The 19,262-nt window shown below is 42.6% G+C and overlaps 1 protein-coding gene across 1 annotated transcript; it reads right to left on the bottom strand.

Annotated features, from left to right (window-relative positions):
* Window positions 1–6,895: 6,895 nt before the first annotated feature.
* LOC110498125 (snake venom 5'-nucleotidase) lies at window positions 6,896–17,892 on the bottom strand. Its single transcript, XM_021574721.2, has 9 exons — window positions 17,409–17,892; window positions 16,840–17,062; window positions 16,519–16,707; window positions 15,154–15,351; window positions 14,408–14,562; window positions 14,141–14,249; window positions 13,741–13,890; window positions 13,270–13,470; window positions 6,896–8,852 (listed from the first exon to the last, which is right to left on the bottom strand). Exons 1-9 carry the CDS (start codon window positions 17,748–17,750, stop codon window positions 8,686–8,688), a joined length of 1,734 nt encoding a protein of 577 aa, XP_021430396.1. The 5' UTR covers window positions 17,751–17,892; the 3' UTR covers window positions 6,896–8,685.
* Between the last annotated feature and the right edge of the window lie 1,370 nt (window positions 17,893–19,262).

Genomic DNA, 19,262 nt, shown 5'->3' with positions numbered 1-19,262 from the left:
TTCAGGCTTGATTTGCTGTCTCTCCCAGGACTTAAACAAGCCAAAATGGGCCATTATAAATAAATTCTCATTCCCATTTTAGGACTCCATGAACCATTTGCTTCTCATATTCATAGACAACTTTCCTCCCAAGGCCGCCATAGAGCCTAGCTCAACCTTGGTTCCCTTACTGCACAACTACTGTGACGTTTGCAACAAGAAGCCCTCTGTAAGTAGCTTAGTAACCCCTCCCTCCTTCCTCTTCTCCCAAATACTGCCCTTCCCTACAACTATTTTCCTCCTAGGTCTGATAACCCTCTCTCAATTCATTTGAATTGAAAGGGCTTTATTGTCATGGGAAACATGTTTACATTGCCAAGCAAGTCTCTCAAGTGCTGAAGCTACAGCTGAAGATCAGGGAGCAGCAGGACCTGCTCTTCTGCTTCATGAACTTCCTCACGCTGGAGGGTGCAGTGCACGTGCTCCAGTTCTGCCTCACGGTGGGTAAGGCTTTGGCCATTCACCTATATCCCAGATAGTTTTCAGTCTATTGTATCTCTATGTCCTGGCCCAGAAACAACCCCCCTAGCCTCTATTCCTTCGGTGTTTAGAAATCTGAAGGAAATGGATAAGTGAAAGCAATATGGCAGAAACTCTCCAGTCAAAATTGAAGGCTTAAAATCTGCAATCACCAAAGGGGAAGGGGTTGTTTACCGAAGGGGGAAGGGTTGTTTCTGGACCAGGTCCAAGTCTTGATTCCCCTCCCTTCTGCCCTTCATTACACAGGAAATAAGGTACTGAGTTCACCTAGCCCTCTAATAGGCGAATTAAAGATGTATTTATTTCACACTGTATACACATTCCTTAATTAGCTATAGCACTGGTTGTAGTTCCTCCCTCTCATTCACCACTCTTGTCTTCCTCTGTCTGTGGTGACTTACTTATCACCAAGTGAAAATGTAAATTGGTGTCAAGTGGCACTGAGAGGACATGTCTGCGAAGTTGAAGGGTTTACATGGTGCAACAAGTCTGCTAGAGCAGCCTGTCTGCTGCTGGTAAGGCCTGGGGTCATGTTATTTTAAACTGTTATGCAACGGCAAAAAAAGAAGGGGTTTTGAAGTACAGGTAATCCCTTCCTGTTTATTTTTTATTTATTGTATTGAATCTTTATTTCACTAGGCAAGTCAGTTAAGAACAATTTATTATTTACAATGACGGCCTACCCTGGCCATACCTTAACGACGCTGGGCCAATTGTGCGCTACCCTATGGGACTCCCAATCCCGGCTGGTTGTGATACAGTCTGGAATCGAACCATGGTCTGTAGTGCCACCTCTAGCCCAGATGCAGTGCCTTAGACCGCTGTACCACCCGGGAGCCCCATATGAACAGTTTTCTAAGCAGAATATTCATTTTTACAAATGGCAGGTTTGTTAAGTCATGCTGATATGTGTTTCTCTCTCCAGTTGCTGAGGTCCTCATCAATCAATCAAATGTATTTATAAAGCCCTTGTTACATCAGCTGATGTCACAAAGTGCTGTACAGAAACCCAGCCTAAAACCCCAAACAGCAAGGAATGCAGGTGTAGAAGCACGGTGGCTAGGAAAAACTCCCTAGAAAGGCCAGAACCTAGGAAGAAACCTAGAGAGGAACCAGGCTATGAGGGGTGGCCAGTCCTCTTCTGGCTGTGCCAGGTGGAGATTATAACAGAACATGGCCAAGATGTTCAAATGTTCATAGATGACCAGCAGGGTCAAAAAATAATAATCACAGTGGTTGTCGAGGGTGCAACAGGTCAGCACCTCAGGAGTAAATGTCAGTTGGCTTTTCATAGCTGATCATTCAGAGTATCTCTACAGCTCCCGCTGTCTCTAGAGAGTTGAAAACAGCAGGTCTTGGACAGGTAGCACGTCCAGTGAACAGGTCAGGGTTCCATAGCCACAGGCAGAACAGTTGAAACTGGAGCAGCACAGCAAGGTGGACTGGGGACAGCAAGGAGTCATCAGGCCAGGTATTCCTGAGGCATGGTCTTAGGGCTCAGGTCCTCCAAGAGATAAAAAGAGAGAGAGAATTAGAGAGCAAACTTAAATGCACACAGGACACCGGATAAGACAGGAGAAATACTACAGATATAACAGACTGACCCTAGCCCCCCGACACAAACTACTGCAGCATAAATGCTGGAGGCTGAGACAGGAGGGGTCGGGAGACACTGTGGCCCCATCCGAAGATACCCCTGAACAGGGCCAAGCGGGCAGGTGGTGAAGCTGCAGACCGTACGCTGCCTGTACGAGGCCTACGAGCACTTCCTGTTCCTGCTGGACAACGTCTTCACCCCCATGTTCTGCCACAACGACGAGGTCAGGACACACACCCTAGCACCACACAGGTAATTCAAATAATCAAAGCTTGATGAGGAGTTGGTTATTTGAATCAGTTGTGTAGTGCTACGGCAAAAACTAAAACGTGCAGCCTGTTCTAGCCCACCACCATGGAGGGAGCCATGTTGCCCTCCTACGCCCTGGTGGAGGCAGAGGACGACATGGTAGGTTGTACAGTGTGTGGCCCCTGGGTGGCAGTGGGGATCCAGGATTAGTTACGAAGGCACACAGTCAATTTTGTGAATCAAGATCTGTTCTGTACAACGTATGTTGATTTACTGGCCTATACATTTGCTTATTCAATACCATGATTTGTTTCTTTCTTTGTACAAAGGTGAATGGGGAAAATATTCAGAAATATCCATTCAAAGGAGCTCTGAGACTAACTCCTTTCAAGATCATTAGTGAACTTACAAAGTTGTCAAAGTTACTTGTTTTGCTGTTATTCATTTCAAGCAGGATTATCATTTAAGGGTATCTGCTAAGAAAATATGTAATGTTGTGTGATCAAATGTGTGATTCACTGGCAGAGACCACTGCCCTCTGACTATTTCATCCTCATAATTCCCACAGCATTGCTCAGCAGACTTGAACCTCAGTATATTGCTCTTATTATTCTTCTCCCAGAGTCTTCCGTAGCTGATGCGCTAGATATTTCCCATTCTAGCTGTATTTTACCCCTACTAGAGCTGTTGTCAGTGAATACATATCCTATTTTAGATCCTGTACTAGTTTATTACAGTACTTCCTGTATATGTCACTCAATCACAGTGGTCCTTTGCAATGTGTTTCCCCTTTAACCTTGCTGCAGTTCTGTGCCGTTCCACACAAGCCTGTGCCTGTATTCACAATAGTGTTGGAGTAGGCATGCTGATATAGGATCAGATTGTAATGATTGCGATTAACTAGAGAGGGGGAACCTGATCCTAGATCAGCACTCCTACTCTGAGATCCTTTGTGAATTCAAAGCAAGCAATGGTTTATTATAACATTGTTTTTTAATGTGTTCTGGTACCAAGAAGTTCCAGGAGTACATCCAGGTAGTCATTATGGAGTAAACAAGCTCTGGGGTGAAGTGTCCCTTAGGTACAGATCTAGGATCAACTTCCGCTCCCCAACCATAACCTTAACCATTAGTGAGGAAAATGATCAGCTGATCAGCTTCTAGGGGCAACTTCACACTGCACCAGTAAAACAAAATAGATCATTCTTCAGAAATAGCTTTGTGGTCTGTCACCATATGAATACCTACCAGCTTATGTAGTGGCTGCCGTAAGTGTAGAGGTTAGAGAGGTGGATTAGTAACCAAAAGGTCGATGGCTCAAATCCCAGGGCTGGTGTGGTCAAAATCTACCACTGAACCCCAAATATAGGCTTACTGTGGTTTACCCTGCACTGTTTCCAGTCTCTCAAGTTCCATTGTTCTAAATTAATAACAAAGTGCTATTCTGTCAGCCCTCTATGAATCTGTAAACAAAGTGAATATTGTTGGCTATCTTCCAGAAACTGCTCCAGGACCCAGAGCTGAGCAACAGTCAGCTGCTGGCAGACTTCCCATCTCCTCACATTCTGGACTCAGTTCGTGGACAAGATGCTGCCTGATGTCAATCTAGGTATGCAACACTGGCCAAGTAGCCTGGTCCCAGATCTGTTTGTGCGGTCTTGTGCGGTTCTATGTTAATAGCATCTCTCACAACCTGCTCTCCTGTTGAACTCCTTTGACCATAAACTCAGTGCCTAGACAACTGATAAAATAAGTACATCATGCTTTTTCGACTTTGGTGGGGAAAGAATGCTGTTGGGGCATCATGGTAAAATAATTCCCGGTACAGGCGGGCCGGTGGCACCTTAATTGGGGAGGACGGGCTCATAGTAATGGCTGGAACGGAAGAAATGGAATGTTATCAAACACATGGCTTCCATGCGTTCGATTCCATTCCAGCCATTATTATGAGCCGTCCTCCCATCAGCAGCCTCCTGTAAATTCCTTTAATAGTCCTTTAAGAATGTAAGCCCAACATGCCTGTGGAATCTACCTATAACTCATGTCAGCTATGTTATTATAGTACGCCAGTTTAAATAAATAGGAAGAGCAGGGATCCAATGTCTCCAGTGTAACATAACAAATGTAACTGTTTTAGATCAAACTTTCTCAGTTCATGAGCTCCACCACCCCGTTCACAAAAATGGATGGCTCCTACAAACACGCACGACAGTGTCTAGGGTTTACCGAAAATGGTGCGACAAACAAAAACATCCAGTCAACGGCAGTCCTGTGCGCGAAAACAGCTAGTTGATGAGAGAGGTCGAAGGAGAATGGCAAGAATTGTGCAAGCTAACAGTTGGGCCACAAACAGATAAATAATGGCGCAGAACAGCATCTTGGAACGCACAACTCATCAATCTTTGTCACATGGGCTATTGCAGCAGACGACCAACAATGGACAATTGAGGAGCGGAATTTTTTGTTGTCTAACATGACAGTGAGTTCAGTTTGAGCGGCCTGCGCAGTCCCCAGACCTCAACCCAATAGAGCATTTTTGGGATGAAATGGAATGGGCTTTTTGCAGCATGAATGTAACATTGTCCAATCTGCAGCAACTGCGTGATGTCAGCATGGACCAACATCCCTGTGGAACGTTTCCGACATCTTGTAGAATGCTCCAAAGAATTCAGGCTGTTCTGGAGGCAAAGGGGGGTCCGACCCGGTACTAGATGGGTGAACCTAATAAACTGGCCGGTAACGTATAAGGAATCTCCTCTGTGTTTTTTCCATCTCAGAAAGGCCAGTATTTGGAGCCATTCCGCCAGTCCTTTGTGAATTACCCAAGCCCCAAACCCAGCCTGCCAGAGCTGACCATCCTCAGTCCCATGTCAGAGAATGACAGGAAGGTGGTCACACACACCACAGCTGGATCTAAATAGTATTTGTTTACTTTCTGTTTTTTTTAGGTTGGACTTTGCACTTTTCCATTGGTTCCATTAAACTGGGGAAGTTAAATCAAATGCACGCAACATATTTGAAAGGGAAACTAATACTTTTCCGACCTGTGTCTGGCACACAGACTCCCACACGCCTTTTTTTATTTATTTTTATTTCACCTTTATTTAACCAGGTCGGCCAGTTGAGAACAAGTTCTCATTTACAACTGCGACCTGGCCAAGATAAAGCAAAGCAGTGCGACACAAACAACAACACAGAGTTACACATGGAATAAACAAACATACAGTCAATAACACAATAGGAAAAAAATCTATATACAGTGTGTGCAAATGAGGTAAGATTATGGAGGTAAGGCAATAAATAGGTCGTAGTGGCGAAGTAATTGCAATTAAACACTGGAGTGATAGATGTGCAGAAGATGAATGTGCAAGTAGAGATTCTGGGGTGCAAAGGAGCAAAATAAATAAATAACAATAACAATATGGGGATGAGGTAGTTGGATGGGCTATTTACAGATGCGCTATGTGCAGTGATCTGTGAGCTGCTCTGACAGCTGATGCTTAAAGTTAGTGAGGGAGATATGAGTCTCCAGCTTCAGTGATTTTTGCTATTCGTTCCAGTCATTGGCAGCAGAGAACTGCCTACCTCAGCTGACAAGTGTTTTTAGTTAGGAGAGACATTTGATCGCCCAGCCAAATGAGAAACGATCCTAGAAATGCATTGCCATTGCTGGAAGTTTTATTTCATGTTGTAATCTTCTCCACTGCATTTTAAAGTGATGTTTGTTTTGAACTCCCTAGCTCTTCAATGACCTGTTCAAGAACAATGCCAACCGATCGGAGAGAGCAGAGAAGAAACACAACCAGAACTACTTCATGAAGATGATCACTGTGGAAGGGGTCTACTTTATGTACAGTATGTGAAAAGTTAGATGCACAAATATTATACACCCCTAGTAAGTATGGCACCCAGGGTATTCAGTGCAGTACACTGCACAACATAGTTTACCACAATTCATCAACAACTTTTAAGGGCTGTTTGACTGTACTGTATGATTTAAACAGAAGTAAACACATTTCAGTTCAGTGATGAAAAGACCAGATTAGGATGTGTCAGAGTTTGTATTCATTTGCGTCTATTTTCCTCAGTTGACTGGACCTGGTTCTATTAGAACTGTTTCCTGAACTGAACAAGGTAAATTGATGAGTTATGTTATGATTATTTCAATGTAACTTCTTGAAAGTGAGGCACCTGCATGTCTGCTAGGAGACTCTAGTAGCTGTGTTGGAACATGTCATTTGATTCACACAACTTTTCCAGACAATACTTTTCAATGTTTAATTCACTTTATTGAAATGCTGATGTATGGCTCTACTGACTGATAAAGCAGAACATTCATCCTATAATCATTCCATCATTGTTAATACAAACACAAATGTGTAGTGGGTCCACACTCAAAAATGTGTCACCTAAAGCTTACTTCATTATTCAATGTTTTTAATTATTTTCACTGCATCAGCATACAGATGTTTGGGCTTTACAGCCTTCAGTGTTAATACATACATTGTACATGTGGATTTGATGTGGGGGGTTTTTACAACCAGCAGCAGGGACAGCAGGAGGCTGCTTCTAACATGGCTCCATGGACGTGGCAAGAGGATTGTCTGGCTTTAGTCTCTGCTTCATCTGCTGCATGTTGTTGGAATAAACTGTATATACAGCACTTAAACCACTCATACCGCTGCACTTGTGATCATTTTTACTGATTCATAAAACAATAATACTGAAAAGGGGTTGTGACTAAACATGATTGTGATAATAAAATAAAAACGTCTGAAGACTCATTAATCAAACTTGGTCGCTGCTTTTGTAAACCTCCCCATATCGTTTCTTGTCTGGCCTTGTCACACCCTGATCTGGTTCACATGTCCTTGTGATTGTCTCCACCCCCTCCAGGTGTCGCTTATTATCCCCGGTGTATATATCCCTGTGTTTCCTGTCTCTCTGTGCCAGTTCCTCTTGTTTGCCAAGTCAACCAGCGGTTTTCCAAGCTCCTATTTTTCCCAGTCTCTGTTTGTTTCTAGTCCTCCTGGTTTCGACCCTTGCCTGTACTGACTCCGAACCCGCCTGCCTGACCACTCTGCTTGTTCTGACCAACAGCCTTCCTATCCCCTTGTGCTGTTTTGGACTCGATCTGGTTTCTGACCTCTGCCTGGCCTGGCATTGAGACTGCCTATCGCCTGGTACTGTTTGGACTCTGACCTGGGTTATGAACTCTCGCCTGTCCCCGACCTGCCTTTGCCTACTCCCTTTGTTATAATAAATATCGGAGCTTTACCATCTGCCTCCTGTGTCTGCATTTGGGTCTCGCCTTGTGCCCTTATAGGCCTATAATTATCATGAAGTAAACATGCGCATGTTCAGAGCCATGACTCATTTTAGTCTGCACTCTGCCGCTGTCATTGGCAGCTTGCAGTCCTGCCTTTCCGGAAAGACTTGGAAATAGTGATGTTTTAATGCCATGGGTTTTTCCATGATATTATTTGGCTTGCCTTAGAGCTAAATGGTGAGAATTCTTTAGATTCCTTCATCGGAACTGTCATCACTTCAGTGGAAACACAACACCTCCCCCGAACACACAGGACAGTCAGAGTTACTGTACAGTGCATTCAGAAAGTATTCATACCAATTGACTTAATCTATTTAATTCATTTTAAATTCAGGCTGGAACGCAACGAAATGTGGAAGAAGTCAAGGGGTATGAATACTTTCTGAAGGCACTCTGCTGCATATCCTGCATGCAAAATACACATCTGACATGCACCAGCTCTTCATCTACTAAATCTTTAAGAGGTCTGAGAGTATCAAAAGGTTTTAACCTAAAATATTTTGCTTTCATTAACTTTCACAAATATGTCAATCAATACGGCTAAATTACAACAACAATAAAATACAAATATACATGACTCTATAAAAGTGACAAAACAAAAAAAAACATTGGCAGTTTTCGTGTCACTTGCCTGTATGTACCTGCATATTTATTTTACCTTTATTTAACTAGGCAAGTCAGTTAGGAACAAATTGTTATTTTCAATGATGGCCTAGGAACAGCAGAATGACAGATTTGTACCTTGTCAGCTCGGGAGTTTGAACTTGCAACCTTTCGGTTACTAGTCCAACGCTCTAACCACTAGGCTACCCTGCCGCCCCCACTAGGCTACCCTGCATTACTATATACTGTAGTAATGCAAATATAAATACATTATTTCTTGAAATAGTATAATACTCTTTCTCATAAACAGCAGCCATTTTAGAAAAATTGAAATATGTGACACATCACCACAGAAACCTGCCATATTGTGATCTTCTGGAAATAATCTCTCATAAACTTGTGGACAGGGCCCACATCAGGCCTAGCAGTAACAAAGTCAGACAGTTGGCCCCAGCCGCCACGGATGAGTTTCTGAACTTGATGCGGCCCTCCACAGTTGGGTACACCCTCTTCATCTCCTTGATGTAGTTGGCGAAAACCGAGATGTCCAGATCACCTATAGGCGATAGTATAGAAAATATGAGTTTAATCCTCTGTTGCTATAGCAGGGTTATAGATTCTTTATTTATTTTTTTACATGTACTATGGTATTCACTCACTGTATGGCTTGAGGTAAGGCATCAAGGTTGCCACAACCAATATTAGTTAAAACCATGTTGGTTAACAAGATCATTTGAACCCTCTGTGAATATGTTTACTGCATTGTAATGGCATATTTTTTAAGCCTGTATGACATGCAATACGCAATAAGCACAGTCAACAAGTATTTTAAGCCTGTACTCATGAAGTAATAATGGGTGCTTACGAGTTCATATAACTAGGATACTTTTTTCACAGATATTTTCTGGAAGTTGAAGGCCTTTTATTTAATCTTCTCTGTAATGTAATGTCATATACAGTGTTACAGCAGCAGAGTCAATGCCTTCATCTGTGCAGTGTTTTAGCTTTTAGAGGACAAATAGAGTATTTTTACATGTACGAAAAATGTTTAAAGAAAGGTTGTTTAGATTGTACGTACAGTAATATGCTTCTGTAAAAGATTTACTTTGGGTCTGGGAAACATTTCTGAAGTGTTTAACAGGCCCAGAGTTCACAAAATGCTAATTCATGGTAACACCTGTTGTTACTCTTGAGTGACACTCACTGGTCGGACATACACCAGACCATGTATGTGAACATTTTCTAATATAACACTGAATGATAACTAATTCTAACGTAACACTGAATGGCAACCAATTCTAATGTAACACTGAATGTAACTTTAAAGGTTGCTTGTTGGTCATCAGGAAAACGACTTAGTTAGCTGTATCCCAGTGAGCACAAGATGCTGATAATATGTATTTTCAACTAAATCAACATCTTTTGCTCATAGGGATGTTGCTAGTCAAATCGAGGAGGATGACACCATGGTCTCCTAAACTAGTGTTTTGTCATAACCTTGACACAGATGCTCACCAGATGAGCCAGCCACGTCCAACGGCCCATTAAATTGAGGTTACTACAACTCAAAGGTATTTTCAGAAAACAGAGAACATTGATTTCTCATTTGAGACTTTTCATTTGGATATTTGTCCTCCAGAAAAGTTACGTTATGAGCCTATTTGTAATTTATAATGAGGCACAGGGGTTATTTATTCCTATTTTTCATTCAATTTCACTACCAACCAGGCTTCAGTACATACAGTGCATTTGGCAAGTATTCAGACCCCTTGACTTTTTCCACATTTTGTTACGATACAGCCTTTTTCTAAAATGGATTAACTTGTCTTTACCCCCTCATCAATCTACACACAATACCCCATAATGACAAAGCAAAAACAGATTTGTAGGAATTTTTGCACATTTCTAAAAAAGAAAAACTGAAATATCAGATTTACATAAGTATTCAGACCCTTTACTCAGTACCTTTTTGAAGCACCTTTGGCAGCGATTACAGCCTTGATTATTCTTGAGTATGATCTACAAGCTTGGCAAACCTGTATTTGGGGAGTTTCTCCCATTATTCTCTGTAGATCCTCTCAAGCTCTGTCAGATTGGATGGGGAGTGTCGCTGCACAGCTATTTTCAGGTCTCTCCAGAAATGTTTGATTGGGTTCAAGTCCGAGCTCTGGCTGGGCCACTCAAGGACATTCAGAGACTTGTCCCAAAGCTGATCCTGCGTTGTCTTGGCTGTGTTCTAAAGGTCGTTGTCCTGTTGGAAGGTGAACCTTTGCCCCAGTCTGAGGTCCTGAGCACACTGGAGCAGGTTTTCATCAAGGATCTCGCTGTACTCTGCTCCGTTTAATCTGTCCCTCGATCCTGACTAGTTTCCCAGTCCCTGCTGCTGAAAAACATCCCCACAGCATGATGTTGCCACCACCATGCTTCACCGTAAGTATGGTGCCAGGTTTCCTCCAGACGTGACGCTTGGCATTCAGGCCAAAGAGTTCAATCTTGTTTTCATCAGACCAGAGAATTTTGTTACTCAAGGCCTGAGAGTCCTTTAGGTGCCTTTTGGCAAACTACAAGCAGTCTGTCATGTGCCTTTTACTGAGGAGTGGCTTCCGTCTGGCCACTCTACCATAAAGGCCTGATTGGTGGAATGCTGCAGAGATGGTTGTCCTTCTGGAAGGTTATCCCATCTCCACAGAGGGACTCTGTAGCTCTGTCAGAGTGATCATCAGGTTCTTGGTCACCTCCTTGGCCAAGGCCCTTCTCCCCCGATTGCTCAGTTTGGCCAGGCGGCCAGCTCTAGGAAGAGTCTTGGTGGTTCCAAACTTCTTCCATTTAAGAATGATGGAGGCTACTTGGTTCTTGGGGACCTTCAATGCTGCAGAAATGTTTTGGTATCCTTCCTTTGGTATCTGTGCCTCGACACAATCCTGTCTCGGAACTCTACAGACAATTCCTTCGACCTCATGGCTTGGTTTTTGCTCTGATATGCACTGTCAACTGTGGGACCTTATATAGATAGGTGTGTGCCTTTCCAAATCATGTCCAATCAATTGAATTTACCACAGGTGGACTCCAATCAAGTTGTAGAAACATCTCAAGGATGATCAACGGAAACAGGATGCATCTGAGCTCAATTTCAAGTCTCACAGCAAACAGTCTGAATTTACTATGTAAATAAGGTATTTCTATTTGAGTTTTTTGCAACATTTTCTAAAACCTTTTTTTGCTTTGTCATGATGGGGTATTATGTGTAGATTAATGAGAAAAAAATGATTGAATCCATTTTAGAGTAAGGCTGTAACATAGCAAATGTGGAAGAAGTCAAGGGGTCTGAATACTTTCCAAATTAACTTTGTACAATTTTGTTTCTCGGGTATGTTCAGTGAGGTGAATTGTAATGATTAGAGGTCACATAATTTAAGCAATAAGGCACACCAGGAAGTGCTGCGCCATGAATACAGTCACAGGTAAATGGCGTTGTTAGGTTCCCACAAGAAGATATAGTCCAGACAAAAATCTGGTTGTTAGTTCTTTTGGGCATGTTGCTACGTAATTAAATTGAGGAGTTTAGCACAACAGCCACAGGCTTCATCATTGACGATGTCCTCATTGATGATGTCATCCTCACAGTGAATATAAGAACGTATCCTAACCAATCCACATCGATGGGGCTATTGTCGAGCGGGTCGAAAGCTTTAAGTTCCTTGGCATCCACATCACTAAGGACTTAACATGGTCCACACACACCCGCACAGTTGTGAAGAGAGCACGGCAGTGCCTCTTCCCCCCCAGGAGACTGAAAAGATTCGGCATGGGCCCATAGATTCTCAAAACGTTCTACAGCTTTACCATCAAGAGCACCTTGACTGGCTGCATCACCGCTTGGTATGGCAATTGCACCGCCGTTGATCGCAAAGCGCTACAGAGGGTGGTGCGGACAGCCCAGTACATCACTGGGGCCGAGCCCCCCTACATCCTGGACCTCTATATCAGGCCGTGTCAGAGGAAGGCCTGAAAAATTGCCAAAGACTCCAGCCACCCAAGCAATAGACTGTTCACTCTGCTACAGTTCGGAAAACGGTAACTATAAAACGGTAACTATATATACACACCATATACACACATTCACCAGACTTTATACACACCATATAAACACTCACTAGACTATATTATAGATCCACATTGATCTGGTACTGGTAATACCTGTATATAGCTCCACATTGATCTGGTACTGGTAATACCTGTATTTTGCTCCATATTGATCTGGTACTGGTAATACCTGTATATAGCTCCACATTGATCTGGTACTGGTAATACCTGTATATATCTCCACATTGATCTGGTATTGGTAATACCTGTATTTTGCTCCACATTGATCTGGTACTGGTAATACCTGTATATAGCTCCACATTGATTTGGTACTGGTAATACCTGTATATAGCACCACATTGATCTGGTACTGGTAATACCTGGATATAGCTCCACTTTGATCTGGTACTGGTAATACCTGTATATAGCTCCATATTGATCTGGTACTGGTAATACCTGTATATAGCTCCATATTGATCTGGTACTGGTAATACCTGTATATAGCTCCACATTGATCTGGTACTGGTAATACCTGTATATAGCTCCACATTGATCTGGTACTGGTACTGCTGTACCAAAATAAATGCTAGTCTGGAAGCAAAGGGAAATAATGTGCGAGTTGAGATAAATACAAGAGATGTTTCGACAGCCACATGAACATGATATTCTTATGAGGCGCAGTGATCATTTTCAGATGGAACTGTTAGTGGCCATAGTGGGCCTGTGTCCACCAATACAGCATGGTTTGGAACGCTGCTTGTCCAGTCAGCATCTAGGATCCAAACAAACAGTTTTATAATTCCCTATCCTCCATGAGAGACGGTCATTTCAATGTGAAAGTTCTGTATCTTTGCACCTTCAAACCATCGCACCCTGCCCAATGGACTCACCAGTGTCATGTTTCAGTTTCTCCTCCTTAATCATGGTAAAACCATCTCCTCCGTCTGCGATGTAGGATGGTAGGACCAGCTTGTACAGCCTGTCTGGGTCCAGAGATTCGTATCTGGGCACACGGCACTGAGAGCAGCGGAGGCTCAAGGACGTCACACGGTCCCCCACCGACCGTGACAGGTCGTATTCCACATGGATTCCTGGGAAGTTGAAACAGCCAGAAAGGGATTCAGTATCAATCTTTACATTTGGTGGCAGCAGTGGGATCCAAAAATACAACCTGTTGGTCAATACACTGTATACAAAAAGTACAGGAAGGAATTAAGTCAAATCTATAAAGATCACAGTGAGTGTATTACAGAAGTGCTGTTTCATTCAAAGGAATGTAAAATAGAACTATAATGTACAGTATATCCTCCAATTATATTTTTAAACCACAGTGCCCAAAATAATCACTTATTGACTGGTACCTGAAACTTGAAGAAATTCTCCTCTGCTGCTCCCGTATCTTCGGACAGAGTTTTCAAATGCCTTTTTCAAGGTTGATCCCTTCAACTGCACCAGATCAAAAGTGCCCCCAAATGGTAAGACTGATATAACTTCCTCCATGGTGATGGTGCCTTGAGAAAGCAATGTAGAATAAATGTATGGTGTCCATAATATGGACAGCCTTACTCTGTAGAAGTTTATTAGGACAGCCTCACACTGTAGAAGTGAGGACCTTCATTTCTGAAGTCATGAATGGCATCACTGTAAAGTGGCTAATTTTTCCATTTTAAAATGACTGTTTAGTTAGTAATATAAGGATTCTTAAATTAGTTGGCAGAACTTTCAAAACACTTTATGAACCAATTATGAGTTATGACACACCATTTTTGTGACTTTCATCTATTCCTGTCCTTATGCCTCCACTGTTCAGGATGCATAAACTGACGTGATTCCACTGGATCTCATCTGCATACTTGATATTGTGATGAATCTAGAAGAGCCAGTGGAAACACAATGGTCACACACTTCAGTATAGGGGAAAGCCCTCAATCTGGGGCAAGTCCACCTGTAATGGACAGAACACTGACATACTTCCACCTGGGCTGAGAATGATATTCCGCATGGTGAAAGCGTCTGCCACATACTCACCATTGCGTCACAGATGAGGTTCCCCAGGTTGCACTCTCGGAACCGGCACTCATTGAAGGTTCCATTGAGATACACCAGGGTTTTCCCCACGTACTGAGACGAGTACTGGGCCAAGTTCTTCTTCCACTCGTCAACATCAGCAAGGATACCTGGATCTGAGAGACAGAGACAGGAGTCATGTTGTTTAGTGTAAAAACATGGCTTTGAATGAATGTTCAACAAAAGAAAGAGGAAAGCAATGACTGCAGTTAGGCCTCGATTCAATCAGATCGAGCGTTAACCTGCGTTGTCCGACATCCGCATAGTGGATGTTTTGGCAGTGGCAGGAGATAACTAACTGCGTAACTGCGGTATGAGCTGATAGGAAGGGAGTGTAAAAAAAAATAATACTCCCTATTATCTCTACTGTGTTAAAAGTTCAAAACCTCAATAGAAGGTGTAGGCTCAAGCGATGATATAAATATGTCAAATCGATGTGTAGACAATAGTACATCACGCATTTGAGTGTTCAAACTTGTAATGCGGCTGCATAGGATTTCTCTGATATAAAGTCGCATGTGGTTTTGTTGCATCCAATAGCAGTGTCCGCGATAAGTTAACACAATGATCTTCTTCTGGTTTGACAGCTATCACGCAGTTCCACCTCAGACACCGCCAAAACAACCACTGTGTTGGCTAGTGCATATTGATGTCTATTGTTATCAGTCAGATCCAGATAGTCAGTCACAACTCTTCCAGTAGTTTACCCTGGGCTATGCTGCTGTCCAGCAGGATGGGGTTTCCATTCGCCTTCAGCACGTTCCCAGATTTATCGAAGACCAACTTGAGGTATCCCAGGTACTTCCCAAAGGCAAAAGCCTGTACCACAGGGACATCTCTCCCGTCCTCAGACCTCACCGTGAAGGGGTAGGGACCCGCCGGCACCTCTGAAGATGGGACACTCCCTACAATGACAAACAGGCCTGTTATCTATCTTCCTCCCACTTGACTATTTCACATTTGAACTTTATCATTGTGTCTTAACATTGACCTGCTACATTGACACTTAACAGTGTGTGCTTCATTCAAATTATGCCAATATCTCAATTTGGTTTGTAACATACACTGCCATTCAAAAGTTTGGGGTCACTTAGAAATGTCCTTGTTTTTGAAAGAAAAGCAATTTTTTTGTCCATTAAAATAACATCAAATTGATCAGAAATACAGTGTAGACATGGTTAATGTTGTAAATGACTATTGTAGCTGGAAACAGCTGATTTTTAGTGGAATATCTACGTAGGCGTACAGAGGCCCATTAACAGCAACCATCACTCCTGTGTTCCAACAGCACGTTGTGTTAGCTAATCCAAGTTTATTATTTTAAACAACAGTCTCAACATCAACAGTGAAGAGGCGACTCCGGGATGCTGGCCTTCTAGGCAGAGTTCCTCTGTCCAGTGTCTGTGTTATTTTGCCTATCTTTTATTTTTATTGACCAGTCTGAGATATGGCTTTTTCTTTGCAACTCTGTCTGGAAGGCCAGCATCCCAGAGTCGCTTCTTCACTGTTGACGTTGAGACTGGTGTTTTGCGGGTACTATTTAATGAAGCTGCCAGTTGAGGACTTGTGAGGCGTCTGTTTCTTAAAATAGACACTCTAATGTACTTGTCCTCTTGCTCAGTTGTGCAGTTGGGTCCTCCCATTCCTCTTTCTATTCTGGTTACAGCCGGTTGGAACACAGGAATGGTGGTTGCTGATCATGGGCCTCGGTATGCCTATGTAGATATTCCATAGAAAGTCAGCCGTTTCCAGCTACAATAGTCATTTACAACATTAACAATAAATACACTATATTTCTGATCAATTTGATGTTATTTTAATGGACAACAAATGTGCTTTTCTTATAAAAACAAGGACTAAGTGACCCCAAACTTTTGAACGGTAGTGTATTTCCTTGCTGAACAAGAAACTCCCAAAATGTGACTGATATGATAAAACCCAAGAGGATACTTGTGAAAGCTGACATAGTGGACATTGACCCTGTTTACACATCCACATAGTTCAACTTTCTTTTATGATCTAGAGCTGTAATCACAGAGCTATGACAATGTAACATCTGAATAATTGGGCACCGGTGTAGAGGAAAGTGTTGGTGTGTCCGCCGATGACCAGGTCCACGCCTTTCACTCGCTTGGCGATGTCTATATCCACGTCAAATCCAGAGTGACCAAGGGCGATGATCTTATTGTAACCAAGAGTGATCAGTTTATCCACCTGGACCTGCAAGGCTTTGATCTCATCCTCAAAGATCAGGTGTGGACCTGGAGTGTACACAATAGAAAAGTTTAAGGTGAGTCACACAACTGAGTGACTTGACCTGAAATTCCTCGAATAAGCTAGTGATTAAGCGAGCAACCCATCAAATGATCCATCAACCAAACCCTCTATTTTACCTGGTAAGGATAAGACTGGAGTTTCCACTGAGGTGTAACCTACCACAGCCACTATTTCAGAGCCCATCGTGAATGTTGTGTAGGGTTGATAGTAACCATTGATAGTTGGGGCGAGTGTTGCATCTGCCTTGATGTTGGCACTGAGAACAGTGAAGTTCACCTTCTGCAGAAAAGGGCGGAGCAGGCCCTCCACTCCATTGTCAAACTCATGGTTTCCAAATGCCTGAAAGCCAGGGAAAGATAAATGTTACATGTCTCACTACATGATTATGTGAATTATTATATCAGATCATGCTCTTTGTCTCTCTCTCTCTCTGTGTGTGTGTGTGTGTGTGTGTGTGTGTGTGTGTGTGTGTGTGTGTGTGTGTGTGTGTGTGTGTGTGTGTGTGTGTGTGTGTGTGTGTGTGTGTGTGAGTGTGTGTGTGTGTGTGTGTGTGTGTGTGTGTGTGTGTGTGTGTGTGTATGTATGTACTTGTGCGTGTGTGTGAGAGATACTGAGAAAGATAAAGTGTGATAAAATGTACTATACCTAATTCACAATTTCATCAAGGTTGATGGAAATGGCTTACCATCGCATCATATCCAAGCTTGTTCATGAAATACGCAGCTTCCTCCCCTTTGTAGTAGTTGAACCAGACAGTACCCTGAAACTGATCGCCAGCATCCAGCAATAACACATTCCGTTCTTTGCTCCGGATGTCTGCTATTTTTGTGAACCTCCTGGCCACTCCGCCAAAACAAGGACTACCTGGGCTACATTTACCCGACTCTCTACTATTCTCCTCAATCCGAGCGTGAGCATCGTTGGTGTGTAGCAATGTAAGCTCGAAAGTTGACACACTTTCAAAATGCATGAAGAAAAAGAGCAAAGCCAAACGCATGCACGGAGGCAGAGTCCTCCACACATCCATTTCACTCACGTCAAAGCGTGTACTGTGCAATAGGCTCTGTGCCTAGACTCCAGTTCCAAATTAAACTAATTTAGTAGGCGTGTACATGGGTAGTTAAGTGTTAACACATGTTTAAATACTTGGCTCCTCGGATGTTGTTGCCGTGGTCGTCTGTCCCTATAATTTTCTCCACAAAGAACAATAGTAGGTTTAGTTGAGGAGCTAAGGCCACATGAATACCTATTCATGTTTTCCACACAGTGCCTCACTATAATACCATGTGGCTACGCTGGATTTATATGGCTAAATATATGCAAACATTTGTTCAGTTTTATTGGCAAAATCTTCAATGCATTCTGTTTTCAGTGTCAAGTAAAATGTACATTACACCAGTCTCAACATCAACAGTGAAGAGGTGACTCTGGGATGCTGGCCTTCTAGGCAGAGTTCCTCTGTCCAGTGTCTGTGTTATTTTGTCCATCTTAATCTTTTATTTTTATTGGCCAGTCTGAGATATGGCTTTTCCTTTGCAACGTTGTCTAGAAGGCCAGCATCCCGGAGTCGCCTCTTCACTGTTGACGTTGAGACTGGTGTTTTGCGGGTACTATTTAATGAAGCTGCCAGTTGAGGACTTGTGAAGAGTCTGTTTCTCAAACTAGACACTCTAATGTACGTGTCCTCTTGCTCAGTTGAGCACCGGGGCCTCCCACTCCTCTTTCTATTCTGGTTACAGCCTGTTCTGTGAAGGGAGTAGTACACAGCGTTGTACGAGATCTTCAGTTTCTTGGCAATTTCTCGCATGGAATAGCCTTCATTTTTCAGAACAAGAATAGACGGACAAGTTTCAGAAGAAAGATCTTTGTTTCTGGTCATTTTGAGCCTATAATCGAACCCACAAATGCTGATGCTCCAGATACTCAACTATTCTAAAGAAGGCCAGTTTTATTGCTTCTTTAATCAGAACAACAGTTTTCAGCTGTGCTAACATAATTGCATAAGTTTCCTAATGATCAATTAGCCTTTTAAAATGATAAACTTGGATTAGCTAACACAGCGTGCCATTGGAACAAGAGTGATGGTTGCTGATAATGGGTCTCTGTACGCCTATGTAGATATTCCATAAAAAAATCAGCCGTTTCCAGCTACAATAGTCATTTACAACATTAACATTGACTACACTGTATTTCTGATCAATTTTATGTTATTTTAATGGACAAAAAATGTGCTTTTCTTTCAAAAACAAGGACATTTCTAAATGACCGCAAACTTTTGAATGGCAGTGTATGCTATGATCCAGCATATCAGTGTCACAGGCTAGACATTAGCATTATGAGAAATGCTGCCCAGTAGCAAGGTCCAAAATACATGGACTCTTGGAGGTGTCATGAAACTCTTGGGGGTGTCCTGGAACTCTTGGAGGTGTTCTGAAAATAGGGTTGCTGTCAATTGTTGTAGGAAAGTACTACAAAGGTGATGTGTTACTCTATTTGTGAGGCTGTAAAAGTGATAGACCACATGAACTTCAGACCAGAT

The sequence above is a fragment of the Oncorhynchus mykiss genome, chromosome 19, assembly GCF_013265735.2.
Source record: "Oncorhynchus mykiss isolate Arlee chromosome 19, USDA_OmykA_1.1, whole genome shotgun sequence".
In the NCBI taxonomy this organism is placed as follows: domain Eukaryota; kingdom Metazoa; phylum Chordata; class Actinopteri; order Salmoniformes; family Salmonidae; genus Oncorhynchus; species Oncorhynchus mykiss.
The sequence above is the reverse complement of the archived record's forward strand: the minus strand, read 5'-3'. Positions and strand labels throughout refer to the sequence as shown.